Source organism: Balaenoptera acutorostrata, unplaced genomic scaffold, assembly GCF_949987535.1.
Source record: "Balaenoptera acutorostrata unplaced genomic scaffold, mBalAcu1.1 scaffold_583, whole genome shotgun sequence".
In the NCBI taxonomy this organism is placed as follows: domain Eukaryota; kingdom Metazoa; phylum Chordata; class Mammalia; order Artiodactyla; family Balaenopteridae; genus Balaenoptera; species Balaenoptera acutorostrata.
The window spans coordinates 74,979-98,360 of NW_026645951.1; the positions used below are offsets into that span (position 1 = coordinate 74,979).

Below are 23,382 nucleotides of genomic sequence, written 5' to 3' on the forward strand. Positions count from 1 at the left end.
GTTCATTGCAGCACTCTTTACAATAGCCAGGTCATGGAAGCAACCCAGATGCCCATCGATGGACGAATGCATAAAGAAGATGTGGTACATATATACAATGGAATATTACTCACCCATAAAAAGGAACGAAATTGAGTCATTTGTTGAGACGTGGAGGGATCTAGAGACTGTCATACAGAGTGAAGTAAGTCAGAAAGAGAAAAACAAATATCGTATATTAACGCATGTATGTGGAACCTAGAAAAATGGTACAGATGAGCCGGTTTGCAGGGCAGAAGTTGAGACACAGATGTAGAGAACAGACATATGGACACCAAGGGGGGAAAACTGTGGTGGGGTGGGGATGGTGGTGTGCTGAATTGGGCGATTGGGATTGACATGTATACACTGATTTGTATAAAATTGATGACTAATAAGAACCTGCAGTATAAAAAAACAAACAAAACAACTAATACTAAACTTCCATTGGGTTAACTGTATGGAAGTATGTTAATATAAATGTTTCAGACATTACGTGAAATTTCTAAAAATCTTGTATGTTCTGGTATAATGTCATAATTCATAATTCTAGTTATTACTTTAAAACTTATATCTCAGAAAAAACTAAATTTCCTTATCAATTGCACTATTATGAAGTTTCATCAAATCTTTAACCATGGTCCTTTTGAAGTCTTTTGTCAGTTACAGACACTTCTGGGTGTACTCTGATGCTTTTGCAAATATGTTCCTATAAAAGGGTTTCATCTCCAAGGAATTCATAGAAAAGACTCTGACAAGTACAGGTTTCTGATAACTGACTGTACTGCTGAACTGAATGAATAAGCATTTTCAGAACTCTAATGAAAAACTGATGAACTCATAAAAGTGTTAACAAAAGATCAAGATGAAAAAGAAAATTAATTACATGGGACTGAGTGAACTGATGAGGATGATTATAATTTTAGTGATTTTCTGCTTCAAATTTAAAAAAAAATCCCCACAAGGACTCAGAGGCAAAGAATATAGAAATCAATTTTCACTGCAAAGTAAAGGAGCTGTTACAGTGGAGGATTACTGGACTGAATGTCAATATTATGACATAGTATGAGTGTGTTTCGTGTTTGGTAATTGCAATCATTGTTGCTTTTGTTGTGGTCATCCATTTACAATGCTTGGTGTCAGTCTATTTATCTCTTGTCAAAATAAAATACAGTGTGCCTGTGTGAAAAAAAAAAAAAAAAGAGAGGCGAACTCATAGAAACCGAGAGTAGAAAAGTGGTTGCCAGTGGCTGGTGGTGGGGGAAATAGGGAGAGGTTGGTAAAAGTAAAAGGGTATAAATTTTCAGCTATGAGATGAATAAGGCCTGAGGATCTGATGTAAAACGTGGTGACTCTAGTTAATAGCACTGTATAGTGTAATTAAAATTTGCTGAGAGTAGAGCTTAAATGTTCTCCCACACACAGAAAAGGTAAATATGTGAGGTGATGGATATGGTAATTAACTCACTGGGGGAATCATTCCACAATGTATATGTATATCAAATCAGCACGTATGCTTTAAGTATCTTACGATTTTATTTGTCAACTAGACCTCCTTAAGGCTGAGGTGGAAAAAAAGAACAGACACACGGGAGGAAGCCACAGGTGAGTGGGGGAGGAGCCTTCCAGGCAGAGTCCAAAGGTGCTCTAGGTAGAGGCCTAGAGGGTTTTGAGATAAGACGTGAGAGATAACGAAGGCATCAGCCATGCAAAGAGCCAGGGCAGAGGGCCCTGGGCAGAGGGAACAGCGTGAGGTGTGTTCAAGGAACAGAGAGGGTCCAACCAGGAGAGCAGCGTGGGCAGCTCTTGGTGGGGATCCTCCTCTGCCCTCTCCCCTTGGGCGGAAAGACTCGCTCCCTCTCCAGAGTGTCCTCACTGACGGAGCTCCAGCCACATTAAATAACAGTTAGTCTAGTAAGAAAGACAGTAGTTTAATATCCCCAGCAACCGCTCAGTGCCTGGAGCTTAGCAGGTGTCTGTAAGATGAGTGTTTGTTGACTGACTGACTGATGGACTGACTGGTAGATGGCAGGCTACTTCTATCTGACTACAGACAGCCTACGAGGAATAATGTCTGGCTCTAGCTTTACTCTCTGCTCTTGATATTTTCCCTTGTGAGAGCCTATTCCCCTGAGGCAGAAAGCAGCCAAGACACCAGCATATTCCTCCCTTTGAGCGTCCTGCCCGTGGCTGGAGGAAAGGCAGCAGGTGTACGCACTCCTGTGTGGAGTTTCTCTCCTGCCCAAGCGGCAGTCATGACCCCACCTCAGTCCTGCCCTTGTTCCAGGGTTTTCTGCCTTTTCCGGTCCTACCAGCCCTCAAACCGCCAGCTCCTGCCCCTTCCCTGCCTCTTACTGGTGACCAGCTTTTACTGCACAGAGGAGGCCGAAGCCACTGGAGGGAAGCCCACAGCCCCTCTCCCGCCCCCTCCTCTGCGCTCTGCCTCAGTCCCCTCTCCCTCTGGTACCGGAGAGGGACCTCCGGCCCGGGTCCCCATCTCCTCTCTCAGTGCTTAACACACCAGCAACTCTCCCCTCTCCACTGCAACCTTCCACCGCCACACAAACATGGTCTTATTTCTTCTCTTTAAAGGACAACGACCCTCTCCTAGCCCACTTCCCTCCCAGCTGTTGCCCCATTTCTCCTCCCCTTTGCAGCCCCGTCCTCGAAAAGCTGCGTGTAATTCTGTGAGGGAACGAAACCGCCCGCCTCGGCCCGGCACGACGATGACCACTTGCCTGAGGCGTCTCACAACAGGAGGTCCCGACACGGAACACGGTGCTGCCGAGGAAAACTAACCAGCAGGACTCGGGAGGGGCCAGAAGACGGCGGAGACGACCAACCTCGCAGAGCCCTTCGCACTGGAATCCATCTTGGCTGAGAGATGCGCGCGCCACCCGGAAGGACCCTGAGGCCGACTACAGGCCAAGCGAGGTGATGGGCCGGAGGCAACCCGGAAACTAACCCCGTTACCGTGAAGCCCGAGACTGCGAGGCACGTGGCAGAGCAGTCCGCCTGGGTTCCCTAACCCTGCTGCTCTCCGCCCGGGCGCTCCTTCCCAATAAAGCCTCTTGCTGTGTCAGCAATTAAAAAAAAAAAAAAAAAAGTCACAAGACCTATATAAATTATTTAGAGTTAAGCATATGTAAAAGTAAATATAACAAACTGAGTATGACCAATTAAACTCTGCCCAACCCAAGGATTAAAAAAAGACTGTTCTTACTTTATGAGAACAGACCCTCTTCTTAAGTAGCAGATCAGAAAGTGAGAGTGAATCAAAGAAACACAGCATTTGAAAAGTCAGCTAGTCCAAGCCTCTTGATCACGCATACAGAAGCTGAAGCCCACATAGGGTGAGTTACTTGGTAAAGGGCCCAATGTCCTGACTCAAGGACTAGCATTTTTCACTAATTCATAAGACACAATCAAACTCAGTACCTTGGAAAGAGATGGGAAAAAATGAAGAAATCAATCATAGAGTTACTCATCTTTAAGTAGAGAAATAGCCATGACAAAATTACAGGTATTGAGGGAAAATTGAAGTGCAGAGTTTAAAATGTCAATAATCCACAGGGAAACGGGAGACTATTTAAAATATTAATATTAAATCCCTATCTAAAAGACATTAAAAGATCTCCAATCAAAATGTTAATTTTAGAATAGATATGGTATGATACAATTTATAAATCAAAAATACTTAGAAGAAACACAATCTGGTTAACAGGTTAAGTCACAAGGCAATTGCAGGAGAAAAAGAGTATCTTTCTCGAAATGTCCATCAATAGGGGAATAATTATATTATGATTTGTCACTAGAAGTAAATAAATAACATTGGCCTAAAAAATGGGATAGACCTACAGCAAAGATTTTTTTTTTTTTAATTTTATAGCGACATCAAAATATCTCCAATCAAAATGTTAATTTTAGAATGGATATGGTATGATATAATTTATAAATAAAAAATCTCTGTAAAGCTATAAATCACATATAAAGCACCTACATATGTAAATTCATGGACCAAAAGTCTTGAAATCAGACAGCTAGTGATCAATAATCTCTACAAAAGGAAATAGTCTTGACAGTGGGGTTGGGGGGTTATGAAGGGAGAATTTTATTGTACTTTTATACATTGTACCCTTTAACATAATTGTTTTTTTAATTAATTTATTGATTTTTGGCTGCTTTGGGTCTTTGTTGCTGCTAGCGGGCATTCTCTAGTTGCAGTGAGCGGGGGCTACTCTTCACTGTGGTGCACGGGCTTCCCATTGCAGTGGCTTCTCTTGTTGCAGAGCACAAGCTCTAGGCATGCAGGCTTCAGTAGTTATGGCACGGGGGCTCAGTAGTTTTGGCATGGGGGTTCTAGAGCGCAGGCTCAGTAGCTGTGGTGCACGGGCTTAGTTGCTCTGCGGCATGTGGGATCTTCCCAGACCAGGGCTCGAACCCATGTCCCCTGCATTTGCAGGCAGATTCTTAACCACTGCGCCACCAGGGAAGCCCAATAATTCAGTTTTTTTATAAAGAGAATATTCCTAATATTATTCCTAATTTTTAAAAATATATAGTTGGATAACACTATGAAAAATTAACGGATATATTTTTTATTATTTCTCTTTGCTCCCTGGATTTTTTTCCCCCATCCAGTCAGCTAGGCACTCTGAGTTCACTGCATTAGGAAGGTAAAGACTCAGCAGAAATGAGGGAGAAAAAAAGAAACTTCTCAGCTTTGGAATGTTAAAAACGGAGGCCACAGTAGAACAGGTGAGAATTCTGTGAAGAAAATATAAATCTCATCTCAAATGTAAAAAGTATTCTCTGCACTAGGAGGCAGGAGAGGGAGGGAGGGAAGGACTGAAGGAGGGAGATCAGTGTGGCCAGGGACATGGAAACTGTGCTTGAGGACGACATGCCCAGGAAGAGAATCAGAATCTGGAGGAGATCCAGCCTGCACGTGAGCATTGCCTCCAGCCAGCACCCCCATCTCAGACCTCGGGCAATTCACAGAGTGAGTGGGAGTAAGTCAGGAGGGCCACGCACATAGTCTGTGTGGCAAGGGTTGTGGCCATTCCCTATTTGTGAGAAGTCCCCAGCAGTTTTCAGGCCTCCTTCTGGAAAATGCTGGTGGACGTCCCTAGTGCTTATGTGAAAGCTTGTTCACGAACCCTGAAAGATACAGATGTAGATGACTGATAGATGGATGCATAGAGAGATAAATGTAATTAAATGAAACATCCAGGAAAGGTTTGGAAAATGCCCTTTATTGCCTATGATATTTAGACTGTCATATGATGTTAGACTGAGTGCTGGGCCCTTCATCCTCCTTCAGACCACTGGCACTCTGTCTGCTACTACTATCCCGAGGGTCCTTTCTTCTCCCTGGAAGGGATAAAACAAATGAGGCAGAACAGGAAGAGACAAGAAGCACTATAAGCTCTGCTGGTCGGGGTTACCCTCCAGCGTTGCCTTAAAGCTCAGAGCCACACACACCACAGTGAGCTTGGCTCCAGATCAACTACCGCACAACGAAGCTTCTGGAACATTTCCATATCTCGGGGGACCTCATTTCCACCTGACTCCCTTTCACATTTCCCTTTGTCCCAGAAGGCTAGGTACACTGGTCAGGGTGAGATCTCAGCTCAGGCCACAGGCTCTCAGACCTCAAACTTCTGGTCCTGCGGGGCCCCCTGTCCTCTCTTCAGACCACCCCTGGCTCTCTCTGCCGAGAAGGAGCTGCTGGCAGTACGTCCTCTTAAGAGCTGAGGTCCATCATGCAGACCCTGAGAAAACTCCTAGTCAAAACGCTCCACATTCTTGTTTAAGTCAACAGAGGTCAATTCCTTTGGAAGTGCTGGGTGTGTCCCAAGTTGATGCAACTGCAGAGCCATTAGATAAACCAGCACATCTCTGCGGCCCCTTCCCTTACACTCCTCGGGGCCCTCGTGACATAGGCTCAGAAGACTGTGCCAGCCTCAAGCCTTACCTCTTCCAACAGAAGGCCACACCGTCTTCTAGGATCTTGTCCCATGAATCTCAGTTGCTGTGTGGAAATCAAAAGAGAGAAAAACACTTCTTCGCTAAAGAGAATTTCCTGTGGAAGCTGAAAAGCTCAGGATCAATTCCCACTTACAGTCATGACTTTATTATTACATGACTGGGCCAGAAGCACGGGAGCCGGTTATCTCCCCTTCAGTTCCCCCTGAGGTGCTAAAGCCCCCAACTCTCCCTTATGGAAGCATGAGTCTGGGGTGGAGAGATGGGACTGGCTCGGAGAAGGTACAGCTCCCTCCGCAGCCCCAGCCCCTGCTCACTTCCTGTCCTTCGGAGAATGTAACACGCAGCCTGGACATTGGCTCCACGGTCTCCTCGGGCTGAGGTCTTCCCCCGTGGGCTGCTCCTCCTCATTCTCCTTTGCTCCTTGCTTCTCCTCCTCCTCTCCTCCTCCTCCGCCTCCTCCTCGGTGGTGCTCTCGGATTCCACATCGCCCATCATCTGGGCCATGGTGAGATGAAAGACATGGCAGCTGAAGCCCTCCTGGACGCCGTACCGCACGTGCTGCCGGAGGATCTCCAAGGTGGGGAACACCCGGCAGCAGGCCATGCACCTGAAGCCGGCCTCCATGGTCACCAGCCAGTCCGGTGTCTTGGCCCTGGGTCTCTCCTGGACTGCAGCTGACCCTGATGGGCTGTATGGCTCTGCCCTTTCCTCACACTCTTTCTCCGCCCCAGTGGGCTCACTGTCAGACAGGCGGTTTCTGGTGGACACAGCAGAGCGGGGAGAACCTACCCGCACATCCTCAGGAAGGGTCACTTCTTCTATCCTCAGCCGCTTTTCTAGCAACCCCAAGGGTTTCTCTGTCTCCCAGGAGACAGCTACACCCTTGATCGTTTTCACCCGCATGTAGTATATTTTCATGCCTCTTTCCTCTTTGTTTGTATACAGAGAGGTCTTACTGAATGAAGGGGATGAGAAGGCGACACACTGTGGTGGGGGAGCGGTCTCCCCTTCTTCCTGAACCCGGGCTAGGGGTGCTCTAGGCCGGGGAGTGTCTCGATGTAATCTCCAGATTCCTGGGAAAGGAAATTAAAAACATAATAACATGCTCGGGCCATGCTGGAAGCTGAGGGAGCAGGTGTGGTAGATGAGAGAGGGACATTTGCATGAGGTAGCTGTGTCATGAGCTTGGTGTCTGTTGGCCGTAGGATGGAGTGGTGTATCTGGTGTCATCTGTGGGCTTTTCATCTGCGTGTGGGGGGATACTGGAGCGGTGGCTATATACAGGGGTGTGGAGTATGGTGGTGAGGGCTGTGGTATGTGAGGGATGTGGGAGGATGCGTGTACTACGAGGAGTGTGAGTTTGGGAATATCGGTGGTGCATTACTTGTGGAATGGGGGTGTAGGAGAGGAGCACTGTGGATCACGTGCTTGGGGTTTACGTGTGCACTGAGAATGGCTGTGCCTGGAGAGCGGATGTATGTGTGAGCTGGGTGGACCTCAGCTGGATGGTCCTGCTCTCAGGCTGGAGGTCTATGATGAAGAACTCTGTCCTTCTCAGGAAGCAAAGGCAAAGGCAAACCCTACATTTTCCTCTGAAGATGCTTAATCTGGTCCCTCTGCCCTCCACCTCAAGCCCAGACCTTTCCGGCCCCTGCTCCTTAACTTCCCCACCATGGTGGTACCAGGATTCACACGCCCCCCGACTCAGCTGAGATCCACGCCCTCGTACAGCTCAGCCATCCTGCTCAGGCTCCTCCACAGAGCCCTCAGCGCCTCTGATGACCCTGGGTTTCCTCTCAGCCTCCCTGGGATCTGTGTGCCTCCTGCCTCCCAGCCAAGCAGCCCCTCACCTGAGGAGCCCCGCGCCCTTACCACCACGGATGAGCTTGCGTGGAGAAGAAGCACAGAAGTATTCAGAGGCAGAGGGGACCTCCCCTGCCCCTGGGCTGCAGCCTTGGGCCACCACAGGAGATCCAAGCTGAGGGGGATCCTCTTGTGACTTCGAGATTCCTGAGGGAGGAATGAAAGGCTCAGGGTGGGTTCCTCAATCCTCTGTCCACAAATATTTACTGACGGTCTGACATGTGTCAGGTGCAGTGAATACACACAGTTGAGAGTGTGGCTCCCAGTGGATACTCCAGTATTTAATTAAAATCAATACTTATTCTGTCAGTGTCTTGTGGGTAATGTGGGCCTAGGTGGTGACTGTGAGTATGTGTGAAGAGTGAGTGATGTCTATCACTTAAGTCTGTGGTAAGTGTGGGGTTGGCGTGGGGAGCACAGTGCAGATGTGTGTATCTGTATCTGTGGCCTCTGTGTGCATGATTTCTGTTCACAAGTCAGGAATTCTGGGACATGTAACTTTTCCTCATCACACGGTGTGGCTTGTATTTATGGTGTGTGTTCATTCATTCATTCACCAAGGTTCAGTAAGCAGCTACTCCTATGTATCCGGCACTCTTCCATTGTTCTAGTCTCTGGTAAGGCTGCACATTCTAGTAGAGGAAGACAAACACTAAACAACAATACAATCAATATAACACATCAGCTGGCGGTAAGTATATAAGGGTTGCCAGACTTAGCAAACAAAAATACAGGGCACCCGGTTAAATTTCAATTTCAGATAAACCCAGAATAATTTTGTAGTGTAAGTATTCCCATGCAGTATTTGGTCTTACTTATTTTTCGTGTAAGTATGGCCCATACAATATTTGGGACATACTCATACTGAAAAATTACTTGTTGTTTATCTGGAATTCAAATTTAACTGGACAGCCCATATTTTATCTGGCAACCCTGACATGGGTTAGTGAGACTGTGCTTTACTGTGGTTTGTACAAAGCGGGTCTGGCATCACTAAAGAATGTGTTAGAAGTGTGGTGTGTATGACATGTGACTGGTTCTTACAGAGGTATTTAGAGATAGCTGAAGTTAGCTGTGTTTGCGAGAGTTGAGGAGATACATATATATATAGTGTGTGTGTCATATATATATAGTGTGTGTGTCTATATACATATCTCATCTCCAGCGTTTGGTGTTGGAGGAGAGGATTGTGACACAGGTGGGTTGTATGAGAACGTAGTACAGGAGTGATGCGTGTATATACCTACATGTGCTGTGTGTGGTTTAATAAGGAAGTTATATGTGGGGTGTGTGATATATTTGCTGTATCAGAGTGTACATGGGTGTATGAGTTACTGCCTCATAAAACACCCCTAACAAGAATTCTGTACACACTCTTACATACACCGAGTGTCACCCAGGTCCAGGCAGGGTGACAAGAACTTTACCATGCAGACTTTATATCTGATGAGCACTCTACCCCCATTCATCCCGCTCTTCTCTCCACTACCACACACACACACACACACTCACACTCACACACACACACACTGGAACATAGAGAAAAATATTCTGAATGGTGAGACAGGGGCAGTCATTGCCTTCCCCAGCCTGTCCCAGCCACTGCCTGAAAATCTGCCTGCTGTCTAGACCTCCACTCCCAGGGCCCATCCTAGTCTCCAGGACCCTAGGCCTGGTAGGAGCTACTGGGCTCTAATCTGGGGCAGAGGCCTCCAGCTGGAAGTCTGGGGTAGGCTCCACTCTGCCCCACTTCCTCACGTGACCACCCCTCTCCCAGGGCAAGCTACTCGCCTACGTTTAAGGCACGCAGGCACCAGGTGGCCCGTGGCTCTCAGAGCTCCCCGCAGGACCCTGAGGACATCTCTCACCCCCGCCCATGCGGGCTCAGTCTCTGGAAAGCCCTTCCCTTCCCTTGATCTCCTTTGAGAAATTCTTCCTGTCGAAGGAATAAAACCTCCTTGCTTTCAATGACACCATCCCTAGACAAACAATCTCCTTTCGAACTGCATTCCACTTCTCAAGATACTTTTCAACAAGGCCTTCAACTCATGGGGCTTCTCTTTCCACTTTGGTAAAAGGGGCCAAGCAGCTCATGGGTCTCTCTCAGCATCCTTGCATCCTTCACACCCCCCACCTCGTGACCCCAGGGGAAGATCAAAGAGAATAAGAGAGAACTCGGGGACTGAGAAAAGCTGCACCTCTAGGTCTGTGCAAGCAGGATGCAGCCTGCTGTGAGTCCGACAAAGCTCCAGGCCCGGCAGCCCCAGGAGAGGGTCCTCAGACCAGCGGAGCTGACCTCCCATCTCCCAGGGGCACCTGGCTGTTCTGTGCCGTCTCACACCACAGGGACCCTCTGCGTGGATACGGCAGCATCAGTGAGACAAGGTCTCTCGCACCCTGCTTCACAGGTGACACGTTCTCAGTACCCCCCTTCCTAGAGAAGGCTCAGTTTGGCAGAAACCCATGTTCCCCCCACAAGTTGCCCCCCACATACCTCCTCCCTTCTCGGCAGTTTCCTGGGACTCTTCACTTTCCAGATGTTTCCTCTTTTGTCGCCGTCTCATCGTACCAACTGGAAGATTCCCTTAGAAGATGCCTCACGTCCAACTCCTCCTCTTCCCTACAGGTTGGCCCTTCTTGGCTTTTGGGAAATCCGTTGAAATGATTCAATACAAATAAAAATAGTCAAGTCTCCTAAATGGCTGAACAACTTGGACCACTTAGTGAACAAGCAGTACTGCTTAGTGCTCACCAGGGCTGTTAAGTTTCAAAGGTTGCCAGGCCTACAGCAGAATTCTCTAACCTCAGTGATGACATCAGAGCATTCTGTGGACCTAGGTTCAACAGTCTCTGCAACAGCACAGACCCCATTTTCAAGAACAACTCCTTTTTCCCAGCAGAACCTTTCCCATGAATTCAACTCTCACATCTTTCAAATGTGGCAGGATACTTTGAGATGTTAATCTTTTCCTGTTCATTTTTTTCCTTTTCTTCCTTTATTTCACGTTTTCCCTTCTGCATTCAAGTGGGTAGCAGACCCTATGTTCACTGGCCAGTGGAAGAGCCCGGCAGGGCATAGCAGAAATAGCATGCTGATCATCTTGGCTTTTATTTCTAAAATCCCAAACTCCATGGAAAAGAGAGGATACTTGAGCAGAAACATAACAGAAGCAGGTTTTTGAAATTAGGTACTGTCTTGTTTCCCTACTGGAGTGTTGAAATGTGCTAATTAAGTCAGAGAGAGATGTCTGTAAATCCCGGAGGAGAAAAGGCCTCTCAAGTGTGGCTGGAGGGGTAAATGGAGCAAAAATTCCAAAAGGAGATGGCTGTAGTGTGCATACAAGCAGAATCAGGGCAACCTGCCCCACGCATGGCACAGGAGCCACCAAACCTACAGGAGGCACGGCCCCCGAGCTGATGGGCATCTACACTTACAACTGTGGGCTCCAGTCCACAATGATCATGCTTCCACCCACTCCCTCAAAACCTTGGCCCTGTATGACTTCCAAATAGGGATGGCGGAAATCCAAACAGGACACCAGCAGGATCAAGGCTTCAAATACAAATTACATGGAGTTATAAAAAAATTTTCGTACTATTTCTTGCACACCTCTGCTTGTGGGCTGTAATTTATACCAGTTATAAGTGGCAATGCATCTGGATCCTCCTGATTCCACTCTAGAATTAGAGACACCTCATTTTGAGGTAGTGGCCAGGATGATCCAGTGGGAAGATTGGTGCACGGGATGAGGTAGCCTCCCAGAAGTCACTGCTTTCATTAGAAATACCACATGGACTGAGGCGGGTCCCAATTTGAAAAGGCACTGCAGAATGACTTAAAGTTTCAGGCACCGAGAGAGTGAAGAGAGGACAACTTCAGCCTTGTGAGGGTTTGCTGATGAGATTCAATCTTCCTGCTTCTTGGAAAATCTCTAGAAAAGAAGGGACAAGGAGGATTTTTTTTCTTAATTTTTTTGTGGTAGAAATTTTCAAACATACACAAAGTAAAGAGAATGATATAAAAGGAATGCAGCACCATTTACCCATCACCCAGTTTCAACAATTATCAAAAGTCTGCCATTCTTCTTCTGCTACACACACACACACACACAAACACACTCACTCACTTGCACACTTTCATTTCTTTGTGTATTTATTTTGGTTTAGGAGTTTGGGGAGGGTGGGGGAAGTGCTGTTTTTTATTGTAAATCTCAGACATTATGTCATTTCTCCTTACATGCCACAGTATTTACCTCCAACAGATAAAAACTTGTTTCTAACATAACATCATTCTCTCGCCCAACAAATTTAATCATCATTTCTTTTACCACAATAACTAAGCCATACTCAATTGCCTCCAAATGTGTTTAAATGTCTTTTTTATACATGATCTATTGAAATCAAGATCTAAAGAAGGTCCACGCCTTGCAATATGTCCATGTGTCTTTTAGTCTACAACAGTTCTCCCTCCCTTTGATTTGGCACCGATTTATTGAAGAAACTAAGTAATTTATCCTGTAGAATTTTCCACAGGAGTCTGTTGATTGTATTCCTGTGATGTCATTTAAGATGTTCCCTATTACCTCGATTTCCTTATAAACAGGTAGTTATAGCTAGAGAATTAATTAGATTTAGATTCGATTTCATGTTACTACAAGATTATTTTATAAGTGATGCTGTGTACCTTCCTATTGCTTTGCAACAGTAAGTACAAAAAGTTGTCCGGTTTTTAATGAAGTTAAGATTGATCAGTGAGCTCAGGTACTGTCAGCTTGGTCCCTCCATCCATAATGATGAGGAACCACAATGCTCCTCACCAACCATTCAACAAAGAGTATTAACAACCGGTGATAATCACCACTTCCTTAGGAGCTGAACTTTCATTAGAAGTTCTAATGCCGTCATTCCAAGGAGGATGATTCTTAAGGCATCTTTCTTAGACCCTGAATTTCTGAAAGAAATGAACCTCTCCTCAGAAAAGGAAAGATGATTCCAAACGTACCAGCTCAGGTTCTCCAACCTAGAGCCAATGGGTTCATCACAGCAAGCCCCAGCTAGGTTGGGACATACTTTTGTCATTCCTTCATTTCTCTGTCCATTCTTCATTATAGAAACCGTTATTTAGCCCCTACTATGTGCCAGGCTCTCTAGATTCTGTACTTGAACATTTAAGAACAAAAAAGATGCAAAGAGTTTCTCTCAAGGAGCTTAATTCTAGAGGAGAAGATAGACCATTTTTTTTAAATAAGTAAAATACCTAGTAGGTTAGATATTTGCAAGTACCATGATGAAAAAGAAAACAAGCAACTGGATATGGGACTATAGGAAATAGGGCAATTTCTATGCTGAATGGGAGATCATGGAAGGCTTCACTAAAAGGGCCTCATCTCAGTAGTACCTGAGGGCAATAAGGGAGCTTAGAGCCAAGGTTACATTTTTCAGGCAAAAAGAGACTGGAGTCTGGGTCAGGGGTTGCCTGGCCTGTTTGAATACCAGGAAGAAAGCCAGTGTGGCTGAGGGAGGGAGAGAGTGGTAAGAGGGGAAGTCAGAGGGATAATGAGGAACCAAATTATATAGGGTTTTAGAGGCTACTGCTCAAACTTTGGCTTTTACTCTGAGTGACATGGGAAGCTTGGAGAGTTTTAAATGAGAAATTACATGTTAAAAGATCACTCTAATTGCTTTGTTAAGAACAGACTTTTGGGAGGCAAGGTCAGAATCAGAGAGAACAGTGGGCCTATTGCAATAAACCAGGAAAGAGATGAACCATAAAAGGAAAAAATAGGTAAACTAGACATTATCAAAACTAAAATCATTTGCTACGTGAAAGATTCTTTTAAGAGTATAAGAAGTCGGGCTTCCCTGGTGGCGCAGTGGTTGAGAATCTGCCTGCTAATGCAGGAGACACGGGTTCGAGCCCTGGTCTGGGAAGATCCCACATGCCACGGAGCAGCTGGGCCCGTGAGCCACAGCTGCTGAGCCTGCGCGTCTGGAGCCTGTGCCCCGCAACGGGATGGGCCGCGATAGTGAGAGGCCCGCGCACCGCGATGAAGAGCGGTCCCCGCACCGCGATGAAGAGTGGCCCCCACTTGCCGCAACTGGAGAAAGCCCTCGCACGAACCGAAGACCCAGCACAGCCAAAAATAAATAAATAAATAAATAAATAAAATTTAAAAAAAAAAAAAAAAAAAAAAAAAGAGTATAAGAAGTCAAGCTAGAGACTGGGAGAAAATATTTACAAACTACATAGCCAACAAAGAAGTAAGTCTATAACATATAAAGAACAGACATATGGACACCAAGGGGGGAAAACTGCAGTGGGGTGGGAATGGTGGTGTGCTGAATTGGGCGATTGGGATTAACATGTATACACTGATGTGTATAAAACTGATGCCTAATAAGAACCTGCAGTATAAAAAAACAAACAAAACAACTAATACTAAACTTTCATTGGGTTATTTGTATGGAAATATGTTAATATAAATGTTTCAGACATTACATGAAATTTCTAAAAATCTTATATTTGTATTTGTATGGAAATATGTATGGAAATATGTTAATATAAATGTTTCAGTCATTACAGGAAACTTCTAAAAATCTTATATGTTCTGGTATAATGTTATAAGTAATAATCCTAGTTATTACTTTAAAATGTATATCTCAGAAATAACTAATTTTCTTGTCAACTGCATTATTATGAACTTTCATCAAATCTTTAACCATGGTCATTTTTAAGTCTTTTGTCATTTACAGACAGTTCTGGGTGTACTCTGATGATTTTGCAAATATGTTCCTACAAAAGGGTTTCATCTTCAAGAAACTCATGGAAAAGACTCTGACAACTACAGGTTTCTGGTAACTGACTGTACTGCTGAACTGAATGAATAAGCATTTTCAGAACTCTAATGAAAAACTGATGAACTCATAAAAGTGCTAAGAAAAGATCAAGATAAAAAAGAAATTAATTACATGGGACTGAGTGAACTGATGAGGATGAGTATAATTTTTGTGACTATCTGTCTGAATTAAAAAAAAAATCCCACAAGGACTCAGAGGCAAAGAATATACAAATCAATTTTCACTGCAAAGTAAAGGAGCTGTTACAGTGGAGGATTACTGGACTGAATGTCAATATTATGACATAGTATGAGTGTGTTTCATGTTTGGTAATTGCAATCATTGTTGCTTTTGTTGTGGTCATCCATGTACAATGCTTGGTGTCAGTCTATTTATCTCTTGTAAAAATAAAATACAGTGTGTGTGTGTGGAAAAAAAAAAAAAAAAAAAGAAACTAAAAATGCAACTACCATATGACCCAGCAATCCCACTACTGGGCATATACCCTGAGAAAACCATAATTCAGAAAGACAAATGTAGCACAATGTTTATTGCAGCACTGTTTACAATAGCCAGGACATGGAAGCAACCTAAGTGCCCTTCGACAGATGAATGGATAAAGAAGATGTGGCACATATATATAATGGAATATTACTCAGCCATAAAAAGAAACGAAATTGAGTTATTTTTACTGAGGTGGATGGACCTAGAGTCTGTCATACAGAGTGAAGTAAGTCAGAAAGAGAAAAACAAATACCGTATGCTAACACATTTATATGGAATCTAAAAAGAAAAAAAAATTGGTTCTGAAGAATCTAGCGGCAGGAGAGGAATAAAGATGCAGATGTAGAGAATGGACTTGAGGACATGGGGAGGGGGAAGGGTAGGCTGGGACGAAGTTAGAGAGTGGCATGGACATATATACACTACCAAATATAAAATAGATAGCTAGTGGGAAGCAGCCACATAGCACAGGGAGATCAGCTTGGTGCTTTGTGACCACCTAGAAGGCTGGGATAGGGAGGGTGGGAGGGAGACACAAGAGGGAGGGGATATGGGGATATATGTATACGTATAGCTGATTCACTTTGTTATACAGCAGCAACTAACACAACAATCAAAAGCAATTATACTCCAATAAAGATGTTAAAAAAAAAAAAAAAAAAAAGAAATCATGATACAGTAAAAAAAAAAAAAAAAAGTTAGGGCCTAGGAAGTAAGCCTTGAGCCAGGCAGACCTGGGTGTCTATCCCAGCTCCACCACTTTCTACGTGACCACGAGCAAGTTATTTAGGAGACCTGAACCTAGATTTTCCTAAATTAAATGTAGAGCTGTTACGCATAGTAGAAATAATGGGATAGCCTGCTTATAGGTACTCGACAACTTTAAGCTGTTATTATTGTTGGTGGTGGTATTTAAACTGCTCGACACAAACCATCAATGTAGTACAAATGATCAGGCCAAAAAGTGTCACCCTGGTCAATTGTATTAACAAAAATAATCTGTAAAAAACTTATAAAAGGCTGATTGCATGTCCTTTTAGTATTTTACTGGAGCACTGCTAACAGCCTCACCCCAAAATTACTTAACTCTATAGGGAGATATACTCTGTCTTGTTACTTACTATTAATTAAGCCCAGACTCTGTGACATAAGATGTTAATTTGTGTCACATTTTCATTTTATATCTGTCTGAGAGTCATGCCTTTAATTTTCTGAAGATTATATTCTGACAACAACTTGAATGATGGGTTGAGCCAAAAAGATATGGTTGGTTGGGTTTTCAGAAATGCTATGTAGACAGGAACCAATTTAGCTGAGAATAAAAAACAGAAAATAGCTTCTTTTCGGCCAGAACCTCCATCTTCCAGTAATTCGCCAAAATGACCAACACAAAGAGAAAGAGGAGGGGCACCCGCTACATGTTCTCTAGGCCTTTTAGAAAACATGGAGCTGCTCCTTTGGCCACATACATGCAAATCTACAAGAAAGGTGATATTGTAGATATCAAGGGAATGGGCACTGTTCAAAAAGGAATGCCCCACAAATGTTGCCATGGCGAAACTGGGAGAGTCTACAATGTTACCCAGCATGCTGTTGGCATCATTGTAAACATACAAGCTAAGGGCAAGATTCTTGCCAAGAGAATTAATGTGCGTATTGAGCATGTTACGCACTCTAAGAGCTGAGATAGCTTCCTGAAACGAGTGAAGGAAAATGATCAGAAAAAGAAGGAAGCCAAAGAGAAAGGTACTTGGGTTCAGCTGAAGCGCCAGCCTGCTCCCCCAGGGAAGCACACTTCGTGAGAACCAATGGAAAGAAGCCTGAACTGCTGGAGCCCATTCCCTATGAATTCATGGCATGATGGGGGTAAAGAAAATAAAAGACCTGGACTATAAAAAAAAAAAAAAAAACAGAAAATAAAAAACAAGGTACGGAGGCATCTTATTTTCAATTAAAAGTTACCACTGCTTTTTAAAAAAAAACTTTCTAAGTTTTATCTCATATCCATAATATTAACCAAAAGAATGCTAGGATGGAACATAATTATAGGATACAGTGAAGAGGGTTAACGAAACAATGTACCTCTAACTACATTATCCATACCTTGGTTTGGAAATGGATTCTATTTCCTTCCTTCCACATCTCAGTTTGTAGAGTTTGTCCTGGATATACTGGTTTTGCAAAACGAACCTTTAAAAAAAATGTGTTTTAGGGTTAAGAATGTTTTAATATGAAACTTTTCCACTTTGCAGGGGGGTGGTATTTGGGGGGAAGGTTGGAGAGCATAAAAGGAAGAAACAGAGACTGGACTATACTTAAATTCATAAAAATAGTAGTATGATAAAATTAGTAGAGATATAGTTAGTAAAAGTTAATTCTTTGTCTTTCAAAATATAGAATCAATAAATAGTTTAATCTTGACAAATCAAAACACAGAAGAATAATCATATTAAGTAGAGTTATATAGGTAACCACCAAAACAACTTAAGAGAAGCAGTTAAAAGTAGCACTAGGGGCTTCCCTGGTGGCGCAGTGGTTGAGAGTCTGCCTGCCAATGCAGGGGACACGGGTTCGAACCCTGGTCTGGGAGGATCCCACATGCCGTGGAGCAACTGGGCCCGTAAGCCACAACTGCTGAGCCTGTGCGTCTGGAGCCTGTGCTCCGCAGCGGGAGAGGCCGCGACAGTGAGAGGCCCGCGCACCGCGATGAAGAGTGGCCCCCACTTGCCGTAACTGGAGAAAGCCCTCGCACAGAAACGAAAACCCAACACAGCCATAAATAAATTAATTAATTTAATTAATTAATTAAAAAAAAAGCACTCATTAAGTCTGAGGAATAAGACCTGGGGTTGTTGTATAGGACAGAATAATTACATTTTTTATTTCCTAATTTTCTATACTATTTTATTTGCTCTGTGTATATATTATTCGCTGGTTTTAAAAATAATTATAATAATAACTATAAAATAGTTATAATAATGAGAATAATCAGTGTTATCAAAGGCAAGACATCAGAAAATAAATTTCCACTGCTGCAAGGAGCACAAACTGATAAAAGCTTTTGGAGCTATTTGACACTGCCTTAAAGTTTTGTTTTGTTTTGTTTTAAGTGTATGTCTTTCGATTTATGCAAAACTGTGCAGAGTCAGTTTTCTTTGCAATTTATAATGGATGAAAACTTGAAGCTAACTTAAAAGTGCAAAACTAGGGCTTCCCTGGTGGTGCAGTGGTTAAGAATCCGCCTGCCAATGCAGGGGACACGGGTTCGAGCCCTGGTCCAGGAAGATCCCACATGCTGCGGAGCAACTAAGCCCGTGTGCCACAACTACTGAGCCTGTGCTCTAGAGCCCACGAGCCACAACTACTGAGCCCGCGTGCTATAACTACTGAAGCCCGCACACCTAGAGCCTGTGCTCCGCAGCAAGAGAAGCCACCGCAATGAGAAGCCCGCACACCACAATGAAGAGTAGCCCCCACTCGCCACAACTAGAGAAAGCCTGCGCGCAGCAAGGAAGACTCAATACAGCCAAAAAATAAAGAAATTTACAGTGACCACAAAAAAAAAAGTGCAAAACTAAAATCAATATGCAACCAACATACTGATATAGGTGCATGTTTATTAGAGTTCAAATGCAGCCACTTAACATTTTCAATTAAATTAAGGCAAATTATAAAACTGTAAAACATGAATAAATAAATTTTTACAGGTAAATCATGAGTTTGTTAAGGCATATATGCTGATATATGTATGCTCCTAATTAATTTACAAAACAATCAAATCAATCTGTTAAAAGTATAACTGTATATAATATCCTTCATGATGCATGTGTAATAGAGGCATTTATAGCTACAAAAAGAGAACTTGCGGATTGCCAAGTCAATGAAATAATAAAAATAAGAACTTCGGATAGTACCTATTTTTAAATGAAGTCACTAAGACTCCTCTAAAACTAAAAAGGAACAAGTAGTTAAATTATTAATAATTTACACATACCTTAATTGCTTTGAATCTTGACACATCATTATCTGCAAACTGCTGTAAAACATGCCTGGCAGAAAATCCAAATGTACATAATCCATGTAATATGGGCTTGTCAAAACCTAAAAATGAGAGAGAGAATTTAGTTAGATAAAGGCACATTTCATGTTTAAAAACCAAGAACAGTTCATTCAGGACTTCAAAAATACATTTTTAAACTGCATTAGCCTGACTCATACCACCTAATTTAACACATTATTGACCAGGGGGATTTTTGCAGAAACTAACGCCTATGGCGTTAATACATCTCCAGTCAATAATGTGTTAAGAAACATGGAAAATATTTTATAAATAATACTTCCTGGGAAAAAAATTATGAAATAAACAAAAAAAGAAAAAAAAAAGGAAGGAATGTCAGAGATCTGGGGACACAAATAATTATTTTGTTTCGCTTTGGTTGTAACCACGAAATCATCCACAGTGATTTCAATATCCATGTATGTAGATGATCCTTCTTCAACCTTTCAGTTCTTTGCTCTCCCCTCCAATGGCCTTGACCTTCATGATAACTCAGACACCCATCCCCATGGTCCTATCCTACACCTTGCACTAGCAGGAGCTACCTTCCACCATAATCTGAATTTCACGTACACCATTTTCTGAACACTACTTCCCACCTTTCCATGTCTTTTGCATAAACATATTAGGAGAGGGCTATTTTTAAAATGTTACTCAAACTTCCAGTCATAAGTAGCGACGGCTTTAAGTATTATTTAGATAACTGAGCTAATATTTTCATTGGCTCACATTATTAGCAACTCACCTGCTAAGTTAGCAAAGTCAGGATCAATGTGTAAGGGATTCCAGTCTCCACTGAGGCGGTACAAAGCAGCCTGTGGAGAAAGAATTATAAAAGAAACTAGCACCCAGTGCCTTCTTAGAATACATTAAAATAAAAACAGGAAATACGGCTGATTATTGCATAAGAAATGCATTATAATGTACCTCATAGTAGCTTTGATTAAAAAATAACTATTTCTAACAAAAAAAGATTAAGTGTAAATCAAATGCTTTTTGTAACACCTGCCACTGAGATCATAAGGCGTGAGGACTGTCAAATAATAGGAAGGGGAACCAAGAACTACATCTGGGAACAACACTGGTTACCACTGCCTAAGGAGAAATTCACAAAAAGGAATCCATCAATCTACTCTCGTTAAAACACAATGAAGGGCTTCCCTAGTGACGCACTGGTTAAGAATCCGCCTGCCAATGCAGGGGACACGGGTTTGATCCTTGGTCCGGGAAGATCTCACATGCCGTGGAGCAACTAAGCCCGTGCGCCACAGCTACTGAGCTTGAGCTCTAGAGCCCGCGAGCCACAACTACTGAAGCCCAAGCACCCCAACTACTGAAGCCCACATGCCCTAGAGCCCACGCTCCTCAACAAAGGGAAGCCACCACAATGAGAAGTCTGTGCACCACAACGAACAGTAGCCCCCGCTCGCCGCAACTAGAGAAAGCCCGCGCACAGCAACAAAGACCCAATGCAGCCAAAAATTGTTAATTAATTAATTAATTTTTTAAAAATAAAATAAAATAAACACACATTTTTTAAAAAAACACAATGAAGATAAGGTGTAAATGTTTATAGCCTCTTCTAACCAAGCAAAATTTATGCCAACTTTCTTAATGGGGTGTTTTAAATTGAAGCCTGTAACCCAATACTAGACATATAAACATCACACACTTCTCACAAACTTTCATTCTACTGGGTATACTAAATCCTGAGATCAGCTCATCCTGCAAAAAAACAGACTAATAACTTGCCATTAAGATTATATTCCTGCTTACTCCAGATCTTCACATCACTTCTGTACTTAGATAAGGCACAATTAGCAGAAAGATATAGATAACAATAGGAAAAAAGTCACCATACTTCCCAGCATTGAAATTGTGCGTTGGTCAAATGAGAGAGTACTTTTCAGTACTGAAGGGAAGAAATTCACAAAAGAGCTAACAGTAAGTATTTAATGTATCTGTGTATTAACTTTGGGTCTGCCTCTAGACTTCTCTCTTATCAATTGCTAGGTTAAGCTTTCCAAGACTATTAAGATGTTGTGTAGAGACTAGCCAAGTCAGCATACCTGACTTTCTTAATGAGTTTTTGTTGTTTTTAATTATTGATTATTCTTTTTTAACAAATTTTATTTACAGAAAATAACATCTCCTGTAATTCATAGGAAAATGTTGTTTACTTTTTAATGTTTTGTACAATTTTAATAAGCTCTTTCTCTTTCCCATCACTCTATATGATAGTTTTCTAAATTATTCACTTTTTTAATGACTCAGTATTTTTTCCCTTTATATGGCTTCTAAAAATAATTAAATCAAATCAACAATTATCATATAGATGTGACTTAAGATTCTGTATAAGATGGCAGAAGATTAAATGATAAATTTTAGAAAGCACTTTAAAAAAAATAAAACACTAGGCAAATATACATCATCATGTTGCATACAAATGGTAAAAGAATGACGAATTTCAGGGCCCAAAGCGGAAGGTGTCAAACACATAATAGATCATGGGCTTTGGCACCAGACAGACCTAGGTTCAAATCCAGCTCTGCCATTAGTGGGCAATTTTCTTTATCACCCTAGCCTCAACCTTCTCATTTAAAAAACTGAGAGGCTAATCAAACTCTTACAGAGCATTATCCTTGATAAATATTCATACCTCAATAAATGTGAACTATTATGATTATTTAAAAGATTTCAGCAACAGTATAAGACGATCAAGTTTTTAAGATTAGTGTCAGTGTTCTTACCCCACAGATATCATTCCTATAAATGAAAAGAAACAACTTTTCTAAAGAAATCGTATTAAAGGAATATGAAAATTTTCATATTATTTCAATGACAGCATTGCTTCCAACAGAAGGCAGAATTAGCAAAGACATAAAAGATCTATGATGAGAAATGACTAAAGTCAACTGATTGGATGTTTGACTAAATTCAATCATAATGCAAAATAACCATTCTCCAAACAATAAAGAACACTACCAAGGTTTATTTTCTGAATATCCTGAAGGACTTTCGTATTTCAGAAGAAAAGCAAAAAGCTTCGTGTTTTGGTGTTTCATTTCTGCCTAGATGTAAAAATCACTAAAATTCACACATACAAACTAAGAAAAATAGATCTATATTGTCTTACTTGAGTATTAAATGTAAGTGGGAGGATCTTCCATATATGAGTAAATTAGTTCCTAGTTTTATTTATTTAAAGTGTACCATTAGGGACTTCCCTAGTCATCCAGTGGTTAAGAATCCACCTTCCAGTGCAGGGGACATGGGTTTGATCCCTGGTCAGGGAACTAATACCCCACATGCCAAGGGGCAACTAGGCCCTTGCGCCACAACTACTGAGCGCACACCCTCTAGAGCCCGCGCACCACAACTAGAGAGCCCACGTGCCGTAACTACTGATCCCACACACCCTGGAGCCTGCGCACCAGAACTAGAGGGCCCACGTGTCTCAGTGAAAGAGTCCGCATGCCGCAACGAAGACCCTGTGTGCCACAACTAAGACCCAATGCAGCCAAATAAATAAGTAAATTTTTTTTTTAAAGTGTACATTAAGTTAAACCAAATGCTAAATAAAAAAGGTCAGGAATTAGTTCTTCCCAAATCCTCACATCCCCTAAAAAAGCAAACAGATCGACAAGAAAAACAAGTAAAACTACACAGATCCCAGGCCTACAGTGTAATTAGAAGAGAAAAACCACACACTTCAAATTCCTATAAGTAGAAAAAAAAACACCTATATCCAGCAGCACTGTCTTGTGAGCACCCTCTCAAAACTGCTAGAGAGAGTGGTAGGGGTGGGGAGGGGGAGTATAGCAGAAGCTCATGGAAGAGAAAAAAGGAAACAAAGAAAAATCACTTCGAGACACAGACAGTCTACCTCGAGGACAAAAATACTGAGAAGAATCCTGGAAGATTAGAATACTGACTACTGAGAAAAGAATTAAAAGTGCACGGGCCTCCAAACGGCAGTCCTAGAAAGGCAATACTTCTGAGGAAGAAGAGGATAAAACAAAGATGTCTCCTTCGAAGACGAATGGTGAAGAAAGAGAAGCAAGAGGGGAAATTTATGATCCTGCAGGATAAAGAGAACTACAAAAAATTTA

At 42.6% G+C, this 23,382-nt stretch overlaps 1 protein-coding gene and 1 pseudogene across 1 annotated transcript in view; both read right to left on the reverse strand.

Annotated features, from left to right (window-relative positions):
* Window positions 1–6,039: 6,039 nt before the first annotated feature.
* On the reverse strand, window positions 6,040–11,123 carry LOC130706717 (protein FAM170A-like; annotated as a pseudogene).
* LOC103016570 (peroxisomal multifunctional enzyme type 2-like) overlaps window positions 10,850–23,382 on the reverse strand; it is a 56,030-nt gene continuing 43,497 nt past the window's right edge. Inside the window, exons 16-19 of the mRNA XM_057539421.1 lie at window positions 20,016–20,085; window positions 19,208–19,314; window positions 17,317–17,403; window positions 10,850–11,804 (exon numbers count right to left, since the gene is read on the reverse strand). Of these exons, the coding sequence (XP_057395404.1) occupies window positions 11,778–11,804; window positions 17,317–17,403; window positions 19,208–19,314; window positions 20,016–20,085 (291 nt within the window). The 3' untranslated portion in view covers window positions 10,850–11,777. The remainder of the gene's footprint in view (window positions 11,805–17,316; window positions 17,404–19,207; window positions 19,315–20,015; window positions 20,086–23,382) is intronic.